A 21,122-nucleotide genomic window follows, 5' to 3' on the forward strand; every position below is an offset into this window, starting at 1 on the left:
TTTTTGGATTTCTGTTTGGCCATGGGCACAATAAGATGTTTTGTGATTTCATGTTCTACTAGGTTCTTCTCTAAGATTACATTTATTTTATTGTTCTCTGATTTTTATTATTCTATTATGAAAACAGTTGTAATAGTTCTATAACAGTGTTTCTTAAATAAATAGATATAGCAACTGCATCCTTTCATCTGATTCTTTTCATTTATCATAGGAACAAATACATTTGACACAGAAAATAATCACAGTTTAAATCACAATCACAACATTGGTCAAAAATATTGCAATTCAATCTACTTTTCTAAAATAGTACAGCCCAAAGAATATGAAGATCCTCAGACCGACAGCTTTAGTCTTCTGTATCACTGTCTTGAGGGATTTTTTTCTTTGCATATTAAGCATACTCAAGTCGGGAAACGGGAAAATGCTGGATCCCTCATTGTAATCAGGAACCCTCCTGTAAGCATCTAACAACTTTGTCTATTTGTAAAGCACAGAAACTGGAGAATAAAGAGAAAGGGAATCAGAGGATCTTAAGTCACTGTTCGTATCACTTTCAGCAAGATTTCAGATGAAGGAAAAAATTTTTTACGCTTAGGTAAAAAAACTAAGTTGTATCTGTATTTCCCACCCCTATAACTCTAAGACCCATCTTTTAGATCTATCTTCCATGTTTCCATTTTTTAATTTGAAGTCTGAAACGCCCAATCTTAAAAACATATTATTCTCTACAATATAATGAAGATTTCTTTAACCGGGTTAGCCTGTTCAGTGTTCATCAAATGTGAATCTGTTATAATTTCAGTAATTAGGGTTTGCATGGGGTTACACAGAACAGGCATCTGTTGCAGCAAAAAAATACTCAGCTCAATCCTGTCATGCTCATCAATGGAGACCATACCTGGTGTGGATGAAAGTGCCTAATAATTTTCATACACTGAACGAAACCAACAGATTCCATTTAATGAAATTTTAAATGCAGGAGCATGAAAGACAAAGGTTAAAGTCAACAATGGAGGAACACAAGGGGTCATATTCTATGAGATGTTACATGAAACCTCCCAAATGGACAGAATTCTATCATTGCTACAAATGCAGGACTGTCACAAGAAAATGTGCTCTTTCTAGTACTTTTTAACGAAGTCGAAGGATGAGTTTATCATCATGCACATACAGCTTAGTTTGATTCTAAGATTCATAAACATATTGTTTTACCAGTCAATCGCACAGAATGCAGAATAATTAAATTTGTCAAAGGGGCAATACTAACTCCTCTCCATTAATTACATGATAACTCTGAGAACATCAACAAAGAGGAAATAAGGATATTTAACAGTTGGTCTGCATAAAATCCACAGGTCTTGTATGAAAAGACCAATAAAATGGTTAAAAATTCTTAGATGGAAAAACAAACTACTATACATATAACTCAGTCTGAATTACAAAACTTTCCAAAGATCCTTCATGCTCTCTGTATAATTAACATGTACCAATAACTTATGTCATGTATGATTTTAAATACAGCAAAGAACTATTCTCAATTAGCACATTTTTACACTGTAATAGGAATACAATCAAGTAAGGGCTTTTTACCTTTGTTACAGCTTTGGAAACATTCAATTAAAAAATTAATACATTAGGCCAGTAATGAAGATTATGATTTTAGTATGTTTCCATGCAACTATTGAAATTTATTTCAGAATGGGCTATCTTTTTATTGTTCAGAGCAAATTCGAGTTAGGGTAATAAAAGTATCATTTAATCAGCTGTAAAGAATTGGTTTATACTCACTCATTTAGTGACACATATTTCTTAAGGCAGTCTAGAAAAGCTTCACTTCCTCCTTGATGAAAATGGAGATCAGGTAACGAAGTATCATCTTTGAGGTAGATGGTTAGATGTGACCAGCCCTCCTTCTTTACTTGCACTGCTTTAAGGTCGCACACATTAAAGAAAAAGGCCCATTTGCTTCTTTCATGGGCATGATTTGATGCACCTGGAAAACACCCAAAATTATACTTTAATAGAAATGGAAATAATGTTCACTGGTATTTTGAGTAGTCAAGAAATTAAGATGTTTAAAAAAACAACAGAGACAAATTGCAATAATTTCTACTGTACATTAAGGCAAAAGACATGTAAAGTAGCAAAGAAAGTTACTCATTTCTAAACAGCAGTAATATCAGGAACAGTAAAAAAAATAAATAAATAGCCACAGGTAAGCATAAAATATAGCTCTAATAAACACAATGTCAAAGATATTTTTTTAACCTGAGAATTTAATTGCTGTCTTTTTAAAGCCAGGAAAAACCATGACCCAATGTAAATGACTTCACTTCATAATACTGTATATCACAGGTTTAGGAGCGATACTTTAAAATATGCAAACATAGACCTGACGAGTTGAACACTATTACAGCAAGTGTTACTGTTGACAGTACATAAATGTGACAACTTAAGATCACCCAAAATCTCAAACAAACAAAGTTAATTTTCTCCCTGAACGTTTCAGCTAATTAAATAGATGCACAAATGCAGTGAGTTCTTGTGACGTGGGGATTTCACTGTATTAAAGCAAATTCACTGCCACATTCCATAAAAAATTCAATCATTTTTAAAAGATGACATTTTACCAGTACAGCTCCATTTATAATTTTTTCCCCAAAGTTTTTAGAAATTAGAAGGCTGTGAAATAAGAGTGATGGTATAAAATAAGAGGTTTTACTACCTGCGATACTTACAACTGATCCTCGATGCAAGCACAAATATACAGTAATCCCTCCTCCATCGCGGGGGTTGCGTTCCAGAGCCACCCGCGAAATAAGAAAATCCGCGAAGTAGAAACCATATGTTTATATGGTTATTTTTATATTGTCATGCTTGGGTCACAGATTTGCATAGAAACACAGGAGGTTGTAGAGAGACAGGAACGTTATTCAAACACTGCAAACAAACATTTGTCTCTTTTTCAAAAGTTTAAACTGTGCTCCATGACAAGACAGAGATGACAGTTCTGTCTCACAATTAAAAGAATGCAAACATATCTTCCTCTTCAAAGGAAACAGAGAGTAAAGCAAACAAATCAATAGGGCTGTTTGGCTCTTAAGTATGCGAAGCACCGGCGGTACAAAGCTGTTGAAGGCGGCAGCTCACACCCCCTCCGTCAGGAGCAGGGAGAGAGAGAGAGAAACAAAGTCAAAAATCAATACGTGCCCTTTGAGCTTTTAAGTATGCGAAGCACCGTGCAGCATACTTAAAAGCTGCACACAGAAGGTAGCAACGTGAAGATAATCTTTCAGCATTTTTAGACGAGCGTCCGTATCGTCTAGGTGTGCGAACAGTCCCCCTGCTCACACCCCCTACGTCAGGATCACAGATAGTCAGCGCAAGAGAGAGAGAAAGAAAAGTAAGTTGGGTAGCTTCTCAGCCATCTGCCAATAGCGTCCCTTGTATGAAATCAACGGGGCAAACCAACTGAGGAAGCATGTACCAGAAATTAAAAGACCTATTGTCCGCAGAAATCCGCGAACCAGCAAAAAATCCGCGATATATATTTAAATATGCTTACATATAAAATCCGCGATAGAGTGAAGCCGCGAAAGGCGAAGCGCGATATAGCGAGGGATCACTGTACTATTGCTTTTTCTTACAGTAATGAGGTAACAGATATTGACTTTAGATGGTGGTATTTTCTGCATGACCCAAAAGAGAACTATAAAATACAGTGTCTACTATAGCTAACTATAGAAACAGACAGGGTTAAGGGAAAATGGCCCTCTTTATAATTTAATATCTGTACAGGGGAAGAAGTTTTTCACAATGTTATCCTTTTTTCCAAGACTATGCTAGTGTGGAAAACACATTGCATTTAAAAAAAAATAAAAAATAAAAAAAGTAATCTCTCCAAAGATACTGTACTAGAGCTGTCAGATCGAATCGCCAGTACAATAAAAATTTTTCAGTTCAATGTTGTATTATGCAAAGACTTTCTCATTAATGCAAATTGAAAATAACTGCCAAAATCCTGATTTTTCTTTTAAGTATTATCATATTTTAATCCTCAAATTTAAAAGTGTTTTAGTGTCAGCCATGCACAATTAGCTACCTTAGCCAACTCGCAGCGTCACACAATTAGTTTCAGTCTTGGTTAGCTGCTGGCTTGATACATAATGACTAAAACAGACATAATTAACAAATATTCAGGCCACTTTAATTACATTTTGTGTTGTACAGGAGAAAAAAAAAAGACTCCATTTAGTTTAGTCCATCCCGTGCTACAAACTCAAGTCTGGTCTATACGCTCTGGATTCATACATACTTAGAAGAATCAATTTGAAAACCAAACTTTCAATTTCAAAGTTTTCCATGCACAGTAGTATTTTCAGATTGTCTTATAAGAGTTTATAATACACACTGAAATGGTAAAATCGCAAAAAATCTTTATCATTGGGGTGGCAGTGGCTAGGATGCTATTTAATTACGGAACAAACAGAAGTAAATCAAAATGCCAAAAGAATATGTGAAGAATGGCCTTTTCTCATCTAATTCCATCTAATGTTCTAATTTGACCTTATGTGTTCTGGCCTCATAGTCTAAAAAAGCTGCTTAGCTGGGTCAAAAAAAAATAACAACCATGCAAATTGTGCTTAAGCAATCATGGGCAATTTACTCTGGCCCAACTGTGTACACACAGAGAATCACTTTTTTGTTTATGGTTTGTTAAACCAAAACATTCTGATATTCACCTAATAAAATTTGATTAATTTGATTTGACTCACACTTTTCATTCCGCTTCACTTCAATGTAATTAATCTGTACACATTTTTGGAGTAAAAATTGGAGGAAGGAACTGAATGCCTACAACATTGTTGGTTAAGACACAATGCCTTTACCACTTCATTGCATTTCCTTTCCAGTCATGCGCATTCCACTAATCATGTCCTATCCCAGAATTACACTTTATTCCTTTACTCAGGCATATTTATTTCACCTCTCATATGCTCACTTCACAGCAAATTACAATTTCACAAGTGGACAAAAGTCAATAATGCATTACTGGACAGAATATTCACATACTGTATTCTTATAGGGCGGCACGGTGGCACAGTGGGTAGCGCTGTTGCCTCGCAGTTAGGAGACCTGGGTTCGCTTCCCGGGTCCTCCCTGCGTGGAGTTTGCATGTTCTCCCCATGTCGGTGTGAGTTTCCTCCAGGTATTCCGGTTTCCTCAAAAACATGCAGGTTAGGTGCATTGGCGATTCTAAATTGCCCCTAGTGTGTGCTTGGTGTGTGTGTGTGCGTGCCCTGCAGTGGGCTGGCGCCCTGCCCAGGGTTTGTTTCCTGCCTTGCGCACTGTGCTGGCTGGGACTGGCTCCAGCAGACCCCCGTGACCCTGTAGTTAGGATATAGTGGATTGGATAATGGGTGGGTGGATGGATGTATTCTTATAGACTACTTCTACTAATGTATCATTATGTTGAGCAGCTGTGTTTGAACCACCACCAAAAAGTGTAGGACCTTCACTACCTTTAGTGAACATTTGTCTGTATCATGCTCCCTTTTCTCTAGTGCGCAAATACTAGAAAACAATACTATCTATTTAAAATTATACTCAAAAAGTAATGTTCAACTTAGATCCAAATATGAAAAAAAAACTAATCTAAGAAATATTTAAAAATTTGTCAGTACATTTCATTCAAACACTCACACCAATGCAAGATTGTAATTGCAGACCACACTCATAAATATGACTTTCTAAATTTTGGTTTTGAATTTGATTTTATACAATTTCAAGCTTATTTTGTCCTTCAGTTTTATTACTAATTTCTAGACTTGTATATCAACTCCAGCCTTGTCCTGACAAATATTTTTATCTTGCTCAAAAAACTACATCTCATTCTAACAACATATTGAGACCTATAAGGACTATTTTATTAACAGCTGCAACAGTGAGGGTCTTTTCTTGTCAAGATCCAATGTTAATGATCTTAATGAATGCCACTATTATCTAGACAGAATGTATGATCAGCAAGAATGGAAGGGGAACTACTTTTTGGACTGAAATTTAGGTTCCAAATACTAATCATTCAATGCAACATCAAGATCCACAATCACATCAGAATGAACACACTCATGGACATCGAGACACATTACAGTGGTAGTGATGGGGCATGAGTGAAGACAAACAGTAGCTTCCAATTCTTATGAAAATCAACAAAAACCTGGCATAGACTCACAACTTTGGCAGTAACACTGAAAAGGACAAAGGAACACTTCCACATTATGATTGTTGAATTACTGTTGTAGTGACTTACTTATACTTATTGCATATGGCAAAATCTTACTCTTAAAATCTAATTAAGTTTTATTTGTCCTTCCTGGTGCAAGGAATAAAAAAAGCGACTAATAACATATTAGGAGGTTGACTTTAATTTTACTTCTGATATATTATTGAAAAGCGTTATTAGTAATAAATGAATAATTGGATGAATCAATAAATGTATACAAACCGTCAACATTTGAAGGTTTCTTTTTGAAGGAGACTGTATTTAGCATGTCCCACTCAGCCTCATAGCTGAGTTGATTGTCAAGATTCTTATGAGACATTTCCTTGGGACTTTGTGTCCACTGCACAACTGAACTAGAATCCTATATTTGAGAGAAAAACAGCAAAACATTCAATTAGTTTGAAACGATACAAATAATGATGACAAAACATAATCAGTTCTTCTTCAGATCATTCAGTAAATTACAAGACACTAGCGTTGATCAGAGAAATATTGTAAAGGGTTTTTCTCAGTGAATATGCTCTGTTTGCCAGTGACCTTGTTCACTGAATAATTTCTAAGAAATTCACTGTGTGGCCGGCATAAACAATTTATTTTGTTCTAGCCCACCGCCCCCTCAATGAGATTTTCCGAGGCCAGTGTCACATCACACAGGTGTAGCTGTCATGTTGGATAGGAATGTCACTACTAAATTGTGCATGCACAAAACTTTGATGTATGTGTACTCCACCTTTTGCTTTACAGTGAAGACCGATGTGCTTCACACATACATGATGGCACTACCTGATCAGTATGTGATTAAAAAAAATAAAAACTTGCAATATTATCATTTGAAAGGTACATTAGCCAACAATAATGACAAATTAAAGAAAATACTTATTTGTGCTGCATGGTTTCATTGCAAGAAGTGTCTTCATTACTAGATTAAGCTTGCTAATCTCCTCACTATATAGGACGGGTCCGATAGTGACAGCCGCTGTGTGGCAGAGCCACTCAGTGCCCTGAGGACTGTAATTCTATGGGTGCACAGGGATCACTGTTATTTACTTGGCTGCAGTGATTGAGTTGCGCAGGTACATTCCAACAGGGCAAATGGCAATATAATGCTGATCCTTAAACCTCAAAGATCTGCATGTCTAACTTGTGTTCATGGAGTTCCAGTTTTGGGGACAGTGATTGGCTGTACCACGCAGAAGTTTATGAAGTTGTGCAGTGGTTAACACTGCTGTCTCACATCACAGGTTACATTTTTGAAGTTCCCAAACACTTCCACGATTTCAATAAACTTACTAATAAGCCTAATATACACGTCTTTGGAATGTCACTGAAAAATGTGCTACCTAAGGAAAAGTCATGTTAACAACATCTGCATAGTGACATGCACACTGATGCTGTGAGTATTAACTATTGCCCATCAGAATTCAGTCTGCTGTCTTGAAAAGAAAAGATAACAGAAATTATTCTAATGCTTTATTGCTTGTTTATTTCTGGTTGCAATCACAGGTACCTATCAAGTTAACAATCTCTTAAAAGGATTTTGGTGTTTATGTTGACATAACATTTCCATAATCTCAGTAGTATGCAAAAACAAAAGGTGTGCAATTCTTGTCATTACGCTAGAAAAGACATAGCACATTATCACCAAGTATTCAAAAATATCAGAAGAACCCATTCCTGAAAAATGTGTTAAATAGTGAATCCCATTTAAAAAAAAAAAAACAATGAAAATTTGGGGGAAGTTTATTTAAATAATTCTAACAATTCTTTTTTTTACTTCATCCATCCATCCATCCATTTTCCAACCCGCTGAATCCGAACACAGGGTCACGGGGGTCTGCTGGAGCCAATCCCAGCCAACACAGGGCACAAGGCAGGAACCAATCCTGGGCAGGGTGCCAACCCACCGCAGGACACACACAAACACACCCACACACCAAGCACACACTAGGGCCAATTTAGGTTTGCCAATCCACCTAACCTGCATGTCTTTGGACTGTGGGAGGAAACCGGAGCGCCCGGAGGAAACCCACGCAGACACGGGGAGAACATGCAAACTCCACACAGGGAGGACCTGGGAAGCGAACCCGGGTCTCCTTAAGAAACCATAAAAACAAAGCATAACATAAGAGAAAACAACACAGCAAGTATAACAGTACTCTCAAAAGACACTCCATGAAAATCAGCAACAGACCCATACCTAACAAAGAGTATCTGAGAAAGACACTGGGATAACTCATCCACATTTTAACTGACCAAACTTACAATGATACAGCACAAAACAGTTATTACCTGAATGGGACACAATTGGGAGGGAATTAGTACAAATTGTGAAATATGTTTTCCTACATCAGGAATCATCCATACAAATGCAGTGCTTGCTGCAAGCTGATTATGTTTATCATAAAGCAATAAACCATGTAACCACTCCTACTGATCAGGCAGAACAACCTCATACATTTTTATTTTTATTAGTAAGACATCAAGCCTGCAGCATAATAGAAAAGATGGAATTGAAATCACCAAGTGCTATTATGGAGGTCAACTGCTGGCATAAAATGATATGAAAACAGAAGAACTTTGCATTTATGACTAATGTGGATTGAAATATTGAATATTCTTAGAATTCTAAAGCCACACAATGAAAACAATGCAAAATGTTACAGTATAATGCTGATGAAGTATAAAATACAAATTATATTGCTGTGCAATATAAGGAACAGGATGTCAAGTAGAATCATAAGCAAAATAAAACATCTTTTCTTTTTCAGTCATCAAAAGAAGGAATAACAGTAGTAACCCAGCAAATGTTTGTTTCAGGCTTTTTTATCCTCTTTTTTATTTTTTTTCTTCTAATCCTAATATGAGCTTTTGTTTATCTTTATTCTCAACAATATTTCATAATGTGCTACATGTTTCTTAGTTGACAATTTAAACCTTACTACTTTATCAAGCAAGCAGCAGAAAAATTTTATTTTTTATGTTGTTCATGCCGGTCCCAAGCTTGTATAAATGGGGAGGGTTACGTCAGGAACGGCATCCGGTGTAAACTTTTGCCAGATCAATATGCGGACAACAATACGGATTTCCATACCGGATCAGCCGAGGCCCGGGTTAACAACAGCCGCCACCAGTACTGTTATCCAAAAGGGTGCTGACAGAAATTGGGCTACTATTGGCCAAAGAAGAGGAGGGAGACGTGTCTGGAGGCAGGAGGAGAGGAGGAAGGTAAAGAGAGTGAGGAACTTTGAATGTTGGCAGTATGACTGGTAAGGAGACAGAGTTAGCTGATGTGATGGAGAGAAAGAAGGTTGATATATTGTGCATGCAAGAGACTAAATGGAATGAAAGTAAGGCCAGGTGGATCGGAGGTGGATTCAAATTGTTCTATCATGGTGCGGATGGGAGGAGAAATGGGGTTGGGGTTATTCTGAAGGAACAGTATGTCAAGACTGTTTTGGAAGTGAAAAGAGTGTCAGACAGAGTAATGATTATGAAGCTGGAAATTGGAGGTGTGATGATGAATGTTCTAGGTGCATATGCCCTGCAATTTGGGTGTGCGATGGATGAAAAAGATTTCAGGAGTGAGTTGGATGAAGTGATGGATGGTGTATCAAAGGCACAGACAGTGGTGATTGAAGTAGATTTCAATGGACATGTTAGTGAAGGAATAGAGGGGATGAGGAAGTGATGGGTAGGTATGACGACAAGGAGAGGAATGAAGAAGATCAGATGAGAAGAGAGAGAAGGTTGGATGATTTGGTGATAGTGAATCAGGAAGTGCAATGGATTAGCAAGGAGAAAGTAAGGATAGCTATGAAGAATACTTGTGGAAGCATGGAAGTGTTTAGGAGAGATGGTAGTGGAGTTTTTATCCAGATTGTTTAATAGAATTTTGGAAAGTGAAAGGATGCCTGAGGAGTTGAGATGAAGTGTACTAATACCAATTTTTAAGAATAACGGGGATGTGCACAGCTATAGTAACTAAGGGGGATACAATTGATGAGCCACAGCATAAAGTTATGGGAAAGAGTAGTGGAAGACAGGTTAAGAAGGGAGGTGATGATTAGTGAAAAGCAGTATGGTTTCAAGCCAGGAACTTACAAGAGAAGTGTGACAGCGGTGAGATCTGCGGTAGGAGTGATGGATGCATTCAACGTGGAGGTGGGATTACATCAGGGATCAGCTCTGATGCAATGGTGATTGACAGGTTGACATACTATATTAAACAGGAATCCCCATGGACTATGATGTTTGCTGATGACACTGTGATCTGCAAAGAGAGTAGGGAGCAGATTGAGGAGACCCTGGAGAGGTGGAGATATGCTCTACAGAAGAGAGGAATGAAGGTCAGTAGCAGCAAGACAGAATACATGTGTGTAAATGACAGCAAGGTCATTGGAATGGTGAGGATGCAGGGAGTAGGGTTGGCAAAGGTGGATGAGTTTAAAGACTTGGGATCAACAGTACATAGTAACGGGGATTGTGGAAGAGAGGTGAAAAAGAGAATGCAGGCATGGTGGAATGGGTGGAGAAGAGTGTCAGGAGTAAGTTGTGACAGATGGTTATCAGCAAGAGTGAAAGGGAAGGTCTGCAGGACAGTAGTGAGATCAGCTATGTTATATCATGGGTTGGAGATGGTGGCATTGACCAAAAAACAGAAGACAACAGTTAAAGATGTTAAGATTTGCATTGGGTGTGATGAGGATGGACAGGATTAGAAATTAGTACATCAGAGGGTCAGCACAGGTTGGGCAGTTTGGAGACAAAGTCATAGAGGCGAGATTGCGTTGGTTTGGACATGTGCAGAGGGGAGATGCTGGGCATATTGGGAAAAGGATGCTAAGGAGAAAGCTGCCAGGCAAGAGGAAAACAGGAAAGCCTAAGAGAAGGTTTATGAATGTGGTGAGAGAGGACTTGCAGTTGATGGGTAAAACAGAGCAAGGTGCAGAGGACAGGAAGATGATGTTGCTCAGCATACACATTAGGGATGCACAATTATCATAAAATTCACACTTGATCAATTTACATTGATAACTTTGTATATTTATTTAAATTTAAATAATATTTTAAATACAGTAGTACTTTAGGTTTCCAACTGCACATACTGTATTCTGTATACACATAGTGCAGCAACATTTCAATATAGCCATTTTCTAGGTAACCTCTTAGAAATTGTTAATGTGAACTGTTAAATGCTGCTTTAGTTGAAAATTTAAAATTTAGCTTTTAAAACAAAATTTTCTAGTTTCATGTTTACAATAAAGATATAGGACACTTATTAAATACTTCACAGTGTTTATAATATGATAAATGCAGTAAATTACTGACATCTAAAAAACATGAAATAAAATTTATGTATAACTCACCCATTGGACTCTTTTTATTAAAACAAAATCTTTAATCCTGAAAAATCACCACCACTCACCTTTCAAAATTATAAAATTTGGGAAAATGTTAAATATGGGAATGTTAAACTAGGGTTCTGCTGTATTAAGAAAATACAAGTTGCATATGTAAGTAAAATCAAAGTACAGAATAAAATCTTAAAGTCTCTTAAAATCTTAAATCTCCCTTAATGTAAGATTAAGAAGTTAATGTAAACAGAACATGACAGCTCTATTTTACTTGAATATAAAAACATTATACAGTGCATCCGGAAAGTATTCACAGCGCATCACTTTTTCCACATTTTGTTATGTTACAGCCTTATTCCAAAATGGATTAAATTCATTTTTTTCCTCAGAATTCTACACACAACACCCCATAATGACAACGTGAAAAAAGTTTACTTGAAGTTTTTGCAAATTTATTAAAAATAAAAAAATGGAGAAAGCACATGTACATAAGTATTCACAGCCTTTGCCATGAAGCTCAAAATTGAGCTCAGGTGCATCCTGTTTCCCCTGATCATCCTTGAGATGTTTCTGCAGCTTAACTGGAGTCCACCTGTGGTAAATTCAGTTGATTGTACATGATTTGGAAAGGCACACACCCATCTATATAAGGTCCCACAGTTGTCAGTTCATGTCAGAGCACGAACCAAGCATTAAGTCAAAGGAATTGTCTGTAGACCTCCGAGACAGGATTGTCTCGAGGCACAAATCTGGGGAAGGTTACAGAAAAATTTCTGCTGCTTTGAAGGTCCCAATGAGCACAGTGGCCTCCATCATCCGTAAGTGGAAGAAGTTCGAAACCACCAGGACTCTTCCTAGAGATGGTCGGCCATCTAAACTTAAGAGATCAGGGGAGAAGGGCCTTAGTCAGGGAGGTGACCAAGTACCCGATGGTCACTCTGTCAGAGTTCCAGAGGTCCTCTGTGGAGAGAGGAGGACCTTCCAGAAGGACAACCATCTCTGCAGCAATCCACCAATCAGGCATGTATGGTAGAGTGGCCAGACGAAAGCCACTCCTTAGTAAAAGGCACATGGCAGCCCGCCTGGAGTTTGCCAAAAGGCACCTTAAGGACTCTCAGACCATGAGAAAAATTCTCTGGTCTGATGAGACAAACATTGAACTCTTTGGTGTGAATGCCAGGTGTCACGTTTGGAGGAAACCAGTCACCGCTCATCACCAGGCCAATACCATCCCCATCCCAGGCATGGTGGTGGCAGCATCATGCTGTGGGGATGTTTTTCAGCGGCAGGGACTAGGATAAAGGATAAAGGGAAAGATGACTGCAGCAATGTACAGAGACATCCTGGATGAAAACCTGCTCCAGAGCGCTCTTGACCTCAGACTGGGGCGACGGTTCATCTTTCAGCAGGACAACGACCCTAAGCACACAGCCAAGATATCAAAGGAGTGGCTTCAGGACAACTCTGTGAATGTCCTTGAGTGGCCCAGCCAGAGCCCAGACTTGAATCCGATTGAACACCTCTGGAGAGATCTTAAAATGGCTGTGCACCAACGCTTCCCATCCAACCTGATGGAGCTTGAGAGGTGCTGCAAAGAGGAATGGGCGAAACTGGCCAAGGATAGGTGTGCCAAGCTTGTGGCATCATATTTAAAAAGACTTGAGGGTGTAATTGCTGCCAATGGTGCATCGACAAACTATTGAGCAAAGGCTGTGAATACTTATGTACATGTGATTTCCGTTTTTTTATTTTTAATAAATTTGCAAAAACCTCAAGTAAACTTTTTTCACGTTATCATTATGGGGTGGTGTGTGTAGAATTCTGAGGAAAAAAATGAATTTAATCCAATTTGGAATAAGGCTGTAACATAACAAAATGTGGGAAAAGTGATGCGCTGTGAATACTTTCCGGATGCACTGTATGTACCATTACTAATATACAGAAATTTCAAGATTATTTAGATAATACATTGTTACATGCTTCTGCAATTCTGTCATTTATAAAATGTGAAAAAATACATATAAAGTACCATCAAATAAAAAAGAACATAATTGTTTGAATATTTTTTAAGTTCACCACATTTTTACACAGTATTTGCATATTATCAGGCAACTAACTGTTACACATGTAAGATATGGCAAAAATGCTATCAAGCTATGATGCTATACAGCATTTCATGTTTAGAAAAATGTTACAGGATACTCAACCAATCAAAAAGTGCAGCCTATCCAATCACTGACAGCAACAGTTGTCTTCTTTCCCATTTGTGCATTTTTTCCACTCTAACTAATAACTGATACAAAGTATTGCTTGGATCTGTGAACAATGTGGTGCTACTTTGTCAGTGCTACACCACAATTCCAAAACTCTGATCATTCAGGAATTTATGTTTGGAGTTTGTTCAGTGAAGTAAAAATGGGTATGTACAGTCATGGCCGAAATTATTGGCACCCCTGGAATTTTCCCAGAAAATGCACCATTTCTCCCAGAAAACTGTTGCAATTACAAATGTTTTGGTATACACATGTTTATTTCCTTTATGTGCATTGGAACAACACAAAAAAACAGAAAAAAAGCCAAATCTGACATCATGTCACACAGAACTCCAAAAATGGGCCGGACAAAATTATTGGCACCTTTTCAAAATTGTGGGTAAATCATTTTATTTCAAGCACATGATGCTCGTTTGAACTCAACCACACCTGAAGCCAGTTAAAATGGAGAAAAGTTGACTCAACCTTTCTGTTGTGTGTCTTGAGTGTGTCACACTAAGCATGGAGAACAGAAAGAAGAGCAGAGAATTGTCTGAGGACTTGAGAACAAAAATTGTGGAAATATATCAACAACCTCAAGGCTACAAGTCCATCTCCAGAGATCTTCATGTTCCTTTGTCCACTGTGCACAACAGAATCAAGAAGTTCACAACACATGGCACTGTAGCTAATCTCCCTGGACGTGGACGGAAGAGAAAAATTGATAAAAGACTGCAACGAAAGATAGTCCGAATGGTGGATATACAGCCCCAATCAACTTCAAAACATATTCAAGCTGTTCTGCAGACTCAGGGTGCAATAGTGTCAGCTCAAACTATCCGTCGACATCTGAACGAAATTAAACGCTGTGGCAGGAGAGCCAGGAGGACCCCACTGTTGACACAGAAACATAAAAAAGCCAGACTGGAGTTTGCCAAAATGTACTTGAGGAAGCCAAAATCCTTCTGGGCGAACGTCTTGTGGACAGATGAGACCAAGGTAGAGCTTTTTGGTAAAGCTTATCATTCTACTGTTTACAGAAAACGGAATGAGGCCTACGAAGAAAAGAACACAGTACCTACAGTCAAACATGGTGGAGGTCCTAAGATGTTTTGGGGATGTTTTGCTGCCTCTGGCACTGGATGCCTTGACTGTGTGCAAGGCATCATGAAATCTGAAGACTACCAAAAGATATTGGGGCGCAATGTAGGGCCCAGTGTCAGAAAGCTGGGTCTGCATCAGAGGTCATGGGTGTTCCAGCAGGACAATGACCCCAAAACATACCTCTAAAAGCACCCAGAAATGGTTGAAGACAAAGCGCTGGAGAGTTCTGAAGTGGCCAGCAATGAGTCCAGATCTAAATCCGATTGAACACTTATGGAGAGATCTCAAAATTGCTGTTGGGAGAAGACGCCCTTCAAATCTGAGAGACCTTGAGCAGTTAGCAAAAGAAGAGTGGTCGGAAATTCCAATTGAGAGGTGTAACAAGCTTGTTGATGGTTATAGGAAGCACTTGATTTCAGTTATTTTTTCCAAAGGGTGTGCAACCAAATATTAAGTTGAGGGTGCCAATAATTTTGTCCAGCCCGGTTTTTGAGTTTTGTGTGAAATTATGTCAGATTTGGCTTTTTTTCTCTGTTTTTTTGTGTTGTTCCAATGCACATAAAGGAAATAAACATGTTTATACCAAAACATTTGTAATTGCAACAGTTTTCTGGGAGAAATGGTGCATTTTCTGGGAAAATTCCAGGGGTGCCGATAATTTCGGCCATGACTGTATGTATGTATGTATGCATGCATGCATGTGAGTAAGTGTCCTGTCTTATCCTGCCCTGCACCTGATATGCTCAGCTCTAAACAGGGTAATTAATGAATACTCCTCAATTTTTACTAGCAGTCCTTAAGTACTGGATTGATTTCAACAATGCATGTCAGATTTTAAAACACCTACATCTTGTTTCCAAAAGAAATCCTCTCTGCTCAAGCCTGTCATATTTGACAATGTTTTATAGTCCAGCAATTTACTCAGATGCTCTTCTTCACACACATTCTGATGCTACTATAACTTTTTTGAAGTGTGAGGGTCTCATTTATAAAACTTTGAATGGGTACAAGAGTTAAAACAAAAATGCATAAAACATGAGTTATAAAATTTAGCATATGCAAAATACAAAATGCACTTAGATCAATAGAAAAATCGATAGATGGATAGAACTTTATTTGTTCCCAATCACAATCATCTTGTAATTGAGCACACAAGAACACACTTTGAAACCCAGTAGGTTGCCACCCTGAAACAACCATATATTTACTATGCTAATCATCCTTATATATATATATATATATATATATATATATATATATGACTTGCTGACCAACCACAAGCGTTACCTGGTAGGTAACCACCCATACAATCAGATTGTGACACAGACTACGAATGCAATGAATGTAATTACCCCGATCTACATGCTGTCAAATGAATGAACCACACGCCGTGGCGCAACGTTAGAGGCTTTGCCTCTGGCGCTGACGTCCGAGGTTCAATTCCCCAAGAGGGGGGTGCAGTGAGTGTATATGCCTGATGAGCCCAGAATAAGGGCGAAACACGTGTCGCGTACTCTTTGCATTATTTGACAGTAAACTATTTCAACCATATATATATATATATATATATATATATATATATATGTGCAAACACAATTCTGAAAATCTTCATTGGCTGGTAAAGCAGCCTCCCACATGATGCAATAAGAAACAATCACATGCATCTATGGTGCTCACCACAGCATCGAAGTGTGAGGACGAGGAAAGACATAAGGTGCCAGCATCTGAGTGAGTATCCACTATCGCCTGGCAGATTTAATGATATGATTGATATTACAATAAATTGTATAGGCTACATGATAAACTGCGGGTTAAGCCAGTTTACGTGCCTACAAGCCAGCCATTGCATACAGCAGCACTGTGAGCAAACCATCTACTAACATTACTTAGCCTCGAAATAAATTAATCATGGATTGACTAAGGCCACCTAGTTTGAAGTTTGTCTCATCTTTGCATTACAGATGACTTATATGATAATGAAATGTCGCTACTCACAGTTAACAAAAGCAGCATCATTCCCATTAGGTGCCGTTATTGCTAATTAATTGCCCTGATCACATTAGAAAAACTGTGGGAGCCCAAATCAGCATATATGCCAGCTATCATAATGGGCCAAAAAAAAAATCTTACCAGTCTTCAAAAACTTGTTTCATTTGTATATGGCCATTCATAGTTTTCAAGTAGTGTCAGACCATTAGGCTATGAATAGTCTTGCAGGGAGAAAAGGCGTGAAATTTAGAGCTTTCTGTACACAAAGAGTGAATCATGTGTGTGTTTTTACTGCTCTTTAGTTTCTAATCCTGAGAAAAGACAACAGGTAGGCTACTTAACACTAGAATCCCTGAAGCCTACAAAAAAATGTCATAATCCTGAGCCACCTTAAATTCCTTCGATTAGTGCTCAGAACATGTGGGATTTCCCCGACTACCCCAAAACCAAATCACTCATTGTACTCTCTGTTTTGTTCTCTTTCCCAAGAAAAAAAAAACTGTCTCTACCCTCTGCTCTTTACTTTGCCAATATCCTATAAACCTCTGCCCTGGATTTCTGTTTGGTCCAGGGAACTTTCTCCTCTTCCTTCACTCCTTTCAAGGGACACCGTTCTCTCCAATATAAGGTTTTGTTCTAGAAATCCAAACTACCAGCACAACCACTTTAAAATTCTAAATAGAGTCTATCCTACCCCTGCTGCAAACAGTTTCTGGTGGGCCTCACTGCTGATCCAATTATGTTCCCTTGGTTTACCTGGCACTTTTCTCCACATGTTCTGGCACTGTCCCCCCGCTGTCTTTTCCTTTTGGACACACGTATGTTACCTAATGTCTTCCTTTCTTTCCTGTAGTATTCCTCGGTTACCTCAAATCTTTCTTCTTTTAGACATTTGCAGGCTTCTGCTCAAACTCTCTGAATTCAAGTTATTCTGTCTGGGCACCTTGGCGGCCAAACTAATTATTGCCTCCCACTGGAAGACTACTGAATGTATCACTGTCAACAACTGGCAGTCCTCCTTCTACAACATTTGGAGTTGTCTACAGCGTGGATTAATGAAGCTGCCACTAGGGTTTTTTTTTTTTTTTTTAAATCCTTTGACTTGTGCTGGGTGGAAGAGAGTGAAAGAAGGTGAAAGAGGGTAGGAGTGGGTGAGTTGGGTTACTTTGTATGCTATTTCCATTTGTTGATACAGTATATCCTGTGAATTTGTCTTTACTTAATAAAAAGTTGATCACAAAAAAAAAATTACAAGACACTGCACTGAAAGACTGAATTTGATGTAATTAAACATACCTACAATACAGTAAAACAACTCAAGATTCTTATATATTACTTAGCCTTTTTTCTAAGATTTTAAAATATAATTAAAATACTGTTTGTATAATCAATTCAGAGCTTGTATATGGGACTGTGAGTTCACTCATATGTTGGGTACAGCATTTCTAAGTGTTGGTAACAATGGATAAAGACATGAAGAGCTTCTTTCTGCCTTTTACTGCACTTCTTAACTCTAACTGTTCTTGTCTAAAGAGATTATAATAGTTCACTCATTCTACGAGCTCAACATGTTATTGATGGTCATGGTTAATCTAATTGTCTGTATCAAAATCTAAAGTTCCTAATCACTATGTGCTTATCTTCAAAATAAAAAATCATTTTTTTTAAATACACAAATTTTAACTGTTTTCTTTCATGTGCTTGTTAAAACTTCTGTTTCTATCTCAGCATCTGATAATTTGTGGTTAATTTTCATGTGGGGGCACAAATACAACTAACACTGTTTTCTCCTGAAAATCACTTATTTCATTACCATTCATACATCCACCACTTTTCTACAAACTTAAGTTTTCAATTTTTTAAATGTCTCCAGGAAGTCCAGAGAATAAAACAATAACCACAAATGTTTAACATTTTACACCTATACAAGTAAACTGGTTTAACTTCATACCTATAAATTAAAATGTAAAGTAATAAGTTCTATTTTTACATGTTTATTTAGAATGCAAAGGTGGAGTAAAGCAGCGTGGAAAAAATAATTTAAAGTTTTAATTAAAGAAGCTGTATAATTACAATGCCTTCATCTAGAAGACTGGTTGCAATAAAAACCCGCAGACACTATATAAATGTCACCAATGAAGCATCTTCCTTAAAAACACACTGTGAGTTTGACTTATCTTGTACAAAATTATAAAATAAAATGTATATACCTTTCCAGCACAAAGCATACTTGATGAATCAACAGAATCTTCCAGTTGTTTATATTCAACTATCACTTCACAATCCTTAAAAAAAGAAAAATCCAATTTACCTTTCTCATAAAAACAATGGTATATACACTAGCATTACAAAATTAACAATCTGCAAACAGTGTTTATGTAATTACACTCACAAAAATTTGGCATTACTCTGAGAACGGCAATAAAGATTTTTATTACTGATTTACAATTATTTGCAGTGGTGTTTTTAAATACTTAATTGTTTAAAGATCTGGCTAATTAAAATAAAAAAACATAGCAACATTCAGGACAGTGATCAAAATAAATACTGAATACAAGTAACCAAAAGGCACAAAAAAAAAAAAATCACCCCAGCATGGATCATAGTTATGCAAGCTGATGTATACTAGAAGTCAAGAAGAGATCTTAAAAAATGTAAAGTACTACAAAATATTGAATATCTATGAATATAACCTGCAAAATCTATATATATATAATTCACTAAGCCGCCAGCGAGCAAGACACCCATGGAGCACGCAAGATGGAGCCACGCCCACCAACTCTAAGACCATTGGATATGACGACAACTCGCGCAGCCACGCCCACCAACTCGGACGCAGCAACTCACAAAACACGGCGTCATTGGATACGGCAACAACTCACAGTGCCACGCCCACCAACTCGGACACAGCAACTCACAAAACAGGGCGTCATTCGCGTTCGTCTCTGCTACACTCCACATGCACCTCTAAGCCACGTTGACTTTTCATTATTGTTTCGGTTACGACGCATGACCGCATCCACCATCGCAAACTGTTTTACATGCCATGGTCTTAGAGTTGGTGGGCGGGTCTCCGTGAGTTGCTCTTGCGAGCGGGCACATGACCAGGCAGTGTGTATGTTTCAACTGCGAGGGTGGATGCGACAGGACCATCTAAGAAAAATCATCTTTGTCGCGGATGTGAATCGGTGTCTGCAGCGTGTGATGGCGGTCCTCCAATTGTCAGTCACGGACAATTGTATGTTTCCCTCTCCAGAGTTCCATCTTTTCATTCACCTACAGTTGTATCCTCAAACCCACCCCATTTGGACAACTGTGTCTTTCAGGAAGTGTTCACCCATCAATACATAATTAGCCGCAGGTTGGCTAGTGTTTAATATTTTATTAAAAATCTATTTGTTTTGTCAATGTCTTATTGGTGTGGAGAAAAGAATATTTATGATGTGCATGTCCAATACAGCATGCAATAAATAGCCTGTTGATGCTAAAAAATAAAGTTGGGGTGATTAGTAGGTTCACAGGGTACGGTTAACAAGGAATTGAGCACTCATTCCAAGGAAAGCACTGGATCAAGTAAAAATGGGATCAAGCTGGTTTGAGAATGATTCTTTTAAGTATGTGAAAGATGTGTGACAAAAATGTAAACAGTGAAGTAAATTTACACTTAGTATGCCATGAAGGTGGCCAACCATAGCTCTATGTCCTAAGTAGACTAACAAAATTAGTAACACGATGGTATGTTTGTGTTATCAATCAAAAACATGACTGGCTCTAAAAAAAAAAGTTATGGAAAAATCCACTTTAAGGTGCTTTCTGTGAAAATCTGTAAATAAGGAATGATGGTAAAAGTGGGTTCAAAAGACTATGGGAACAACACAGCTAAATATGACACTCACTGCTAATGTTATAGCATATTGTATGTCACTTTCATAACAAGGAGTTTTCTGGGGGGAAATGGACAATGCTGCATGATATTTTCCAAAATTGCTTGTAAAATACATTTTTCCCATTTGATTCATGAATTCCTGATCTTTACAAGTAATTTGTGTTTATATTTTTTCTTTAACTATCCTTTTCTCCTCTAGTTGATTAATTGTAGCATTCTAAAAGTATTGATTTGCTCCTATTCCTGTTCTGTTT

The 21,122-nt window shown here is 37.8% G+C and overlaps 1 protein-coding gene across 1 annotated transcript in view; it reads right to left on the minus strand.

Moving 5' to 3' along the window:
* Positions 1-21,122, minus strand: part of tbc1d15 (TBC1 domain family, member 15) — a 158,540-nt gene that overhangs the window by 119,339 nt on the left and 18,079 nt on the right. Inside the window, exons 3-5 of the mRNA XM_028818454.2 lie at positions 19,193-19,267; positions 6,506-6,644; positions 1,789-1,993 (exon numbers count right to left, since the gene is read on the minus strand). Of these exons, the coding sequence (XP_028674287.1) occupies positions 1,789-1,993; positions 6,506-6,644; positions 19,193-19,267 (419 nt within the window). The remainder of the gene's footprint in view (positions 1-1,788; positions 1,994-6,505; positions 6,645-19,192; positions 19,268-21,122) is intronic.

This window comes from Erpetoichthys calabaricus, chromosome 1, assembly GCF_900747795.2.
Source record: "Erpetoichthys calabaricus chromosome 1, fErpCal1.3, whole genome shotgun sequence".
Classification (NCBI taxonomy): Eukaryota; Metazoa; Chordata; class Cladistia; order Polypteriformes; family Polypteridae; genus Erpetoichthys; species Erpetoichthys calabaricus.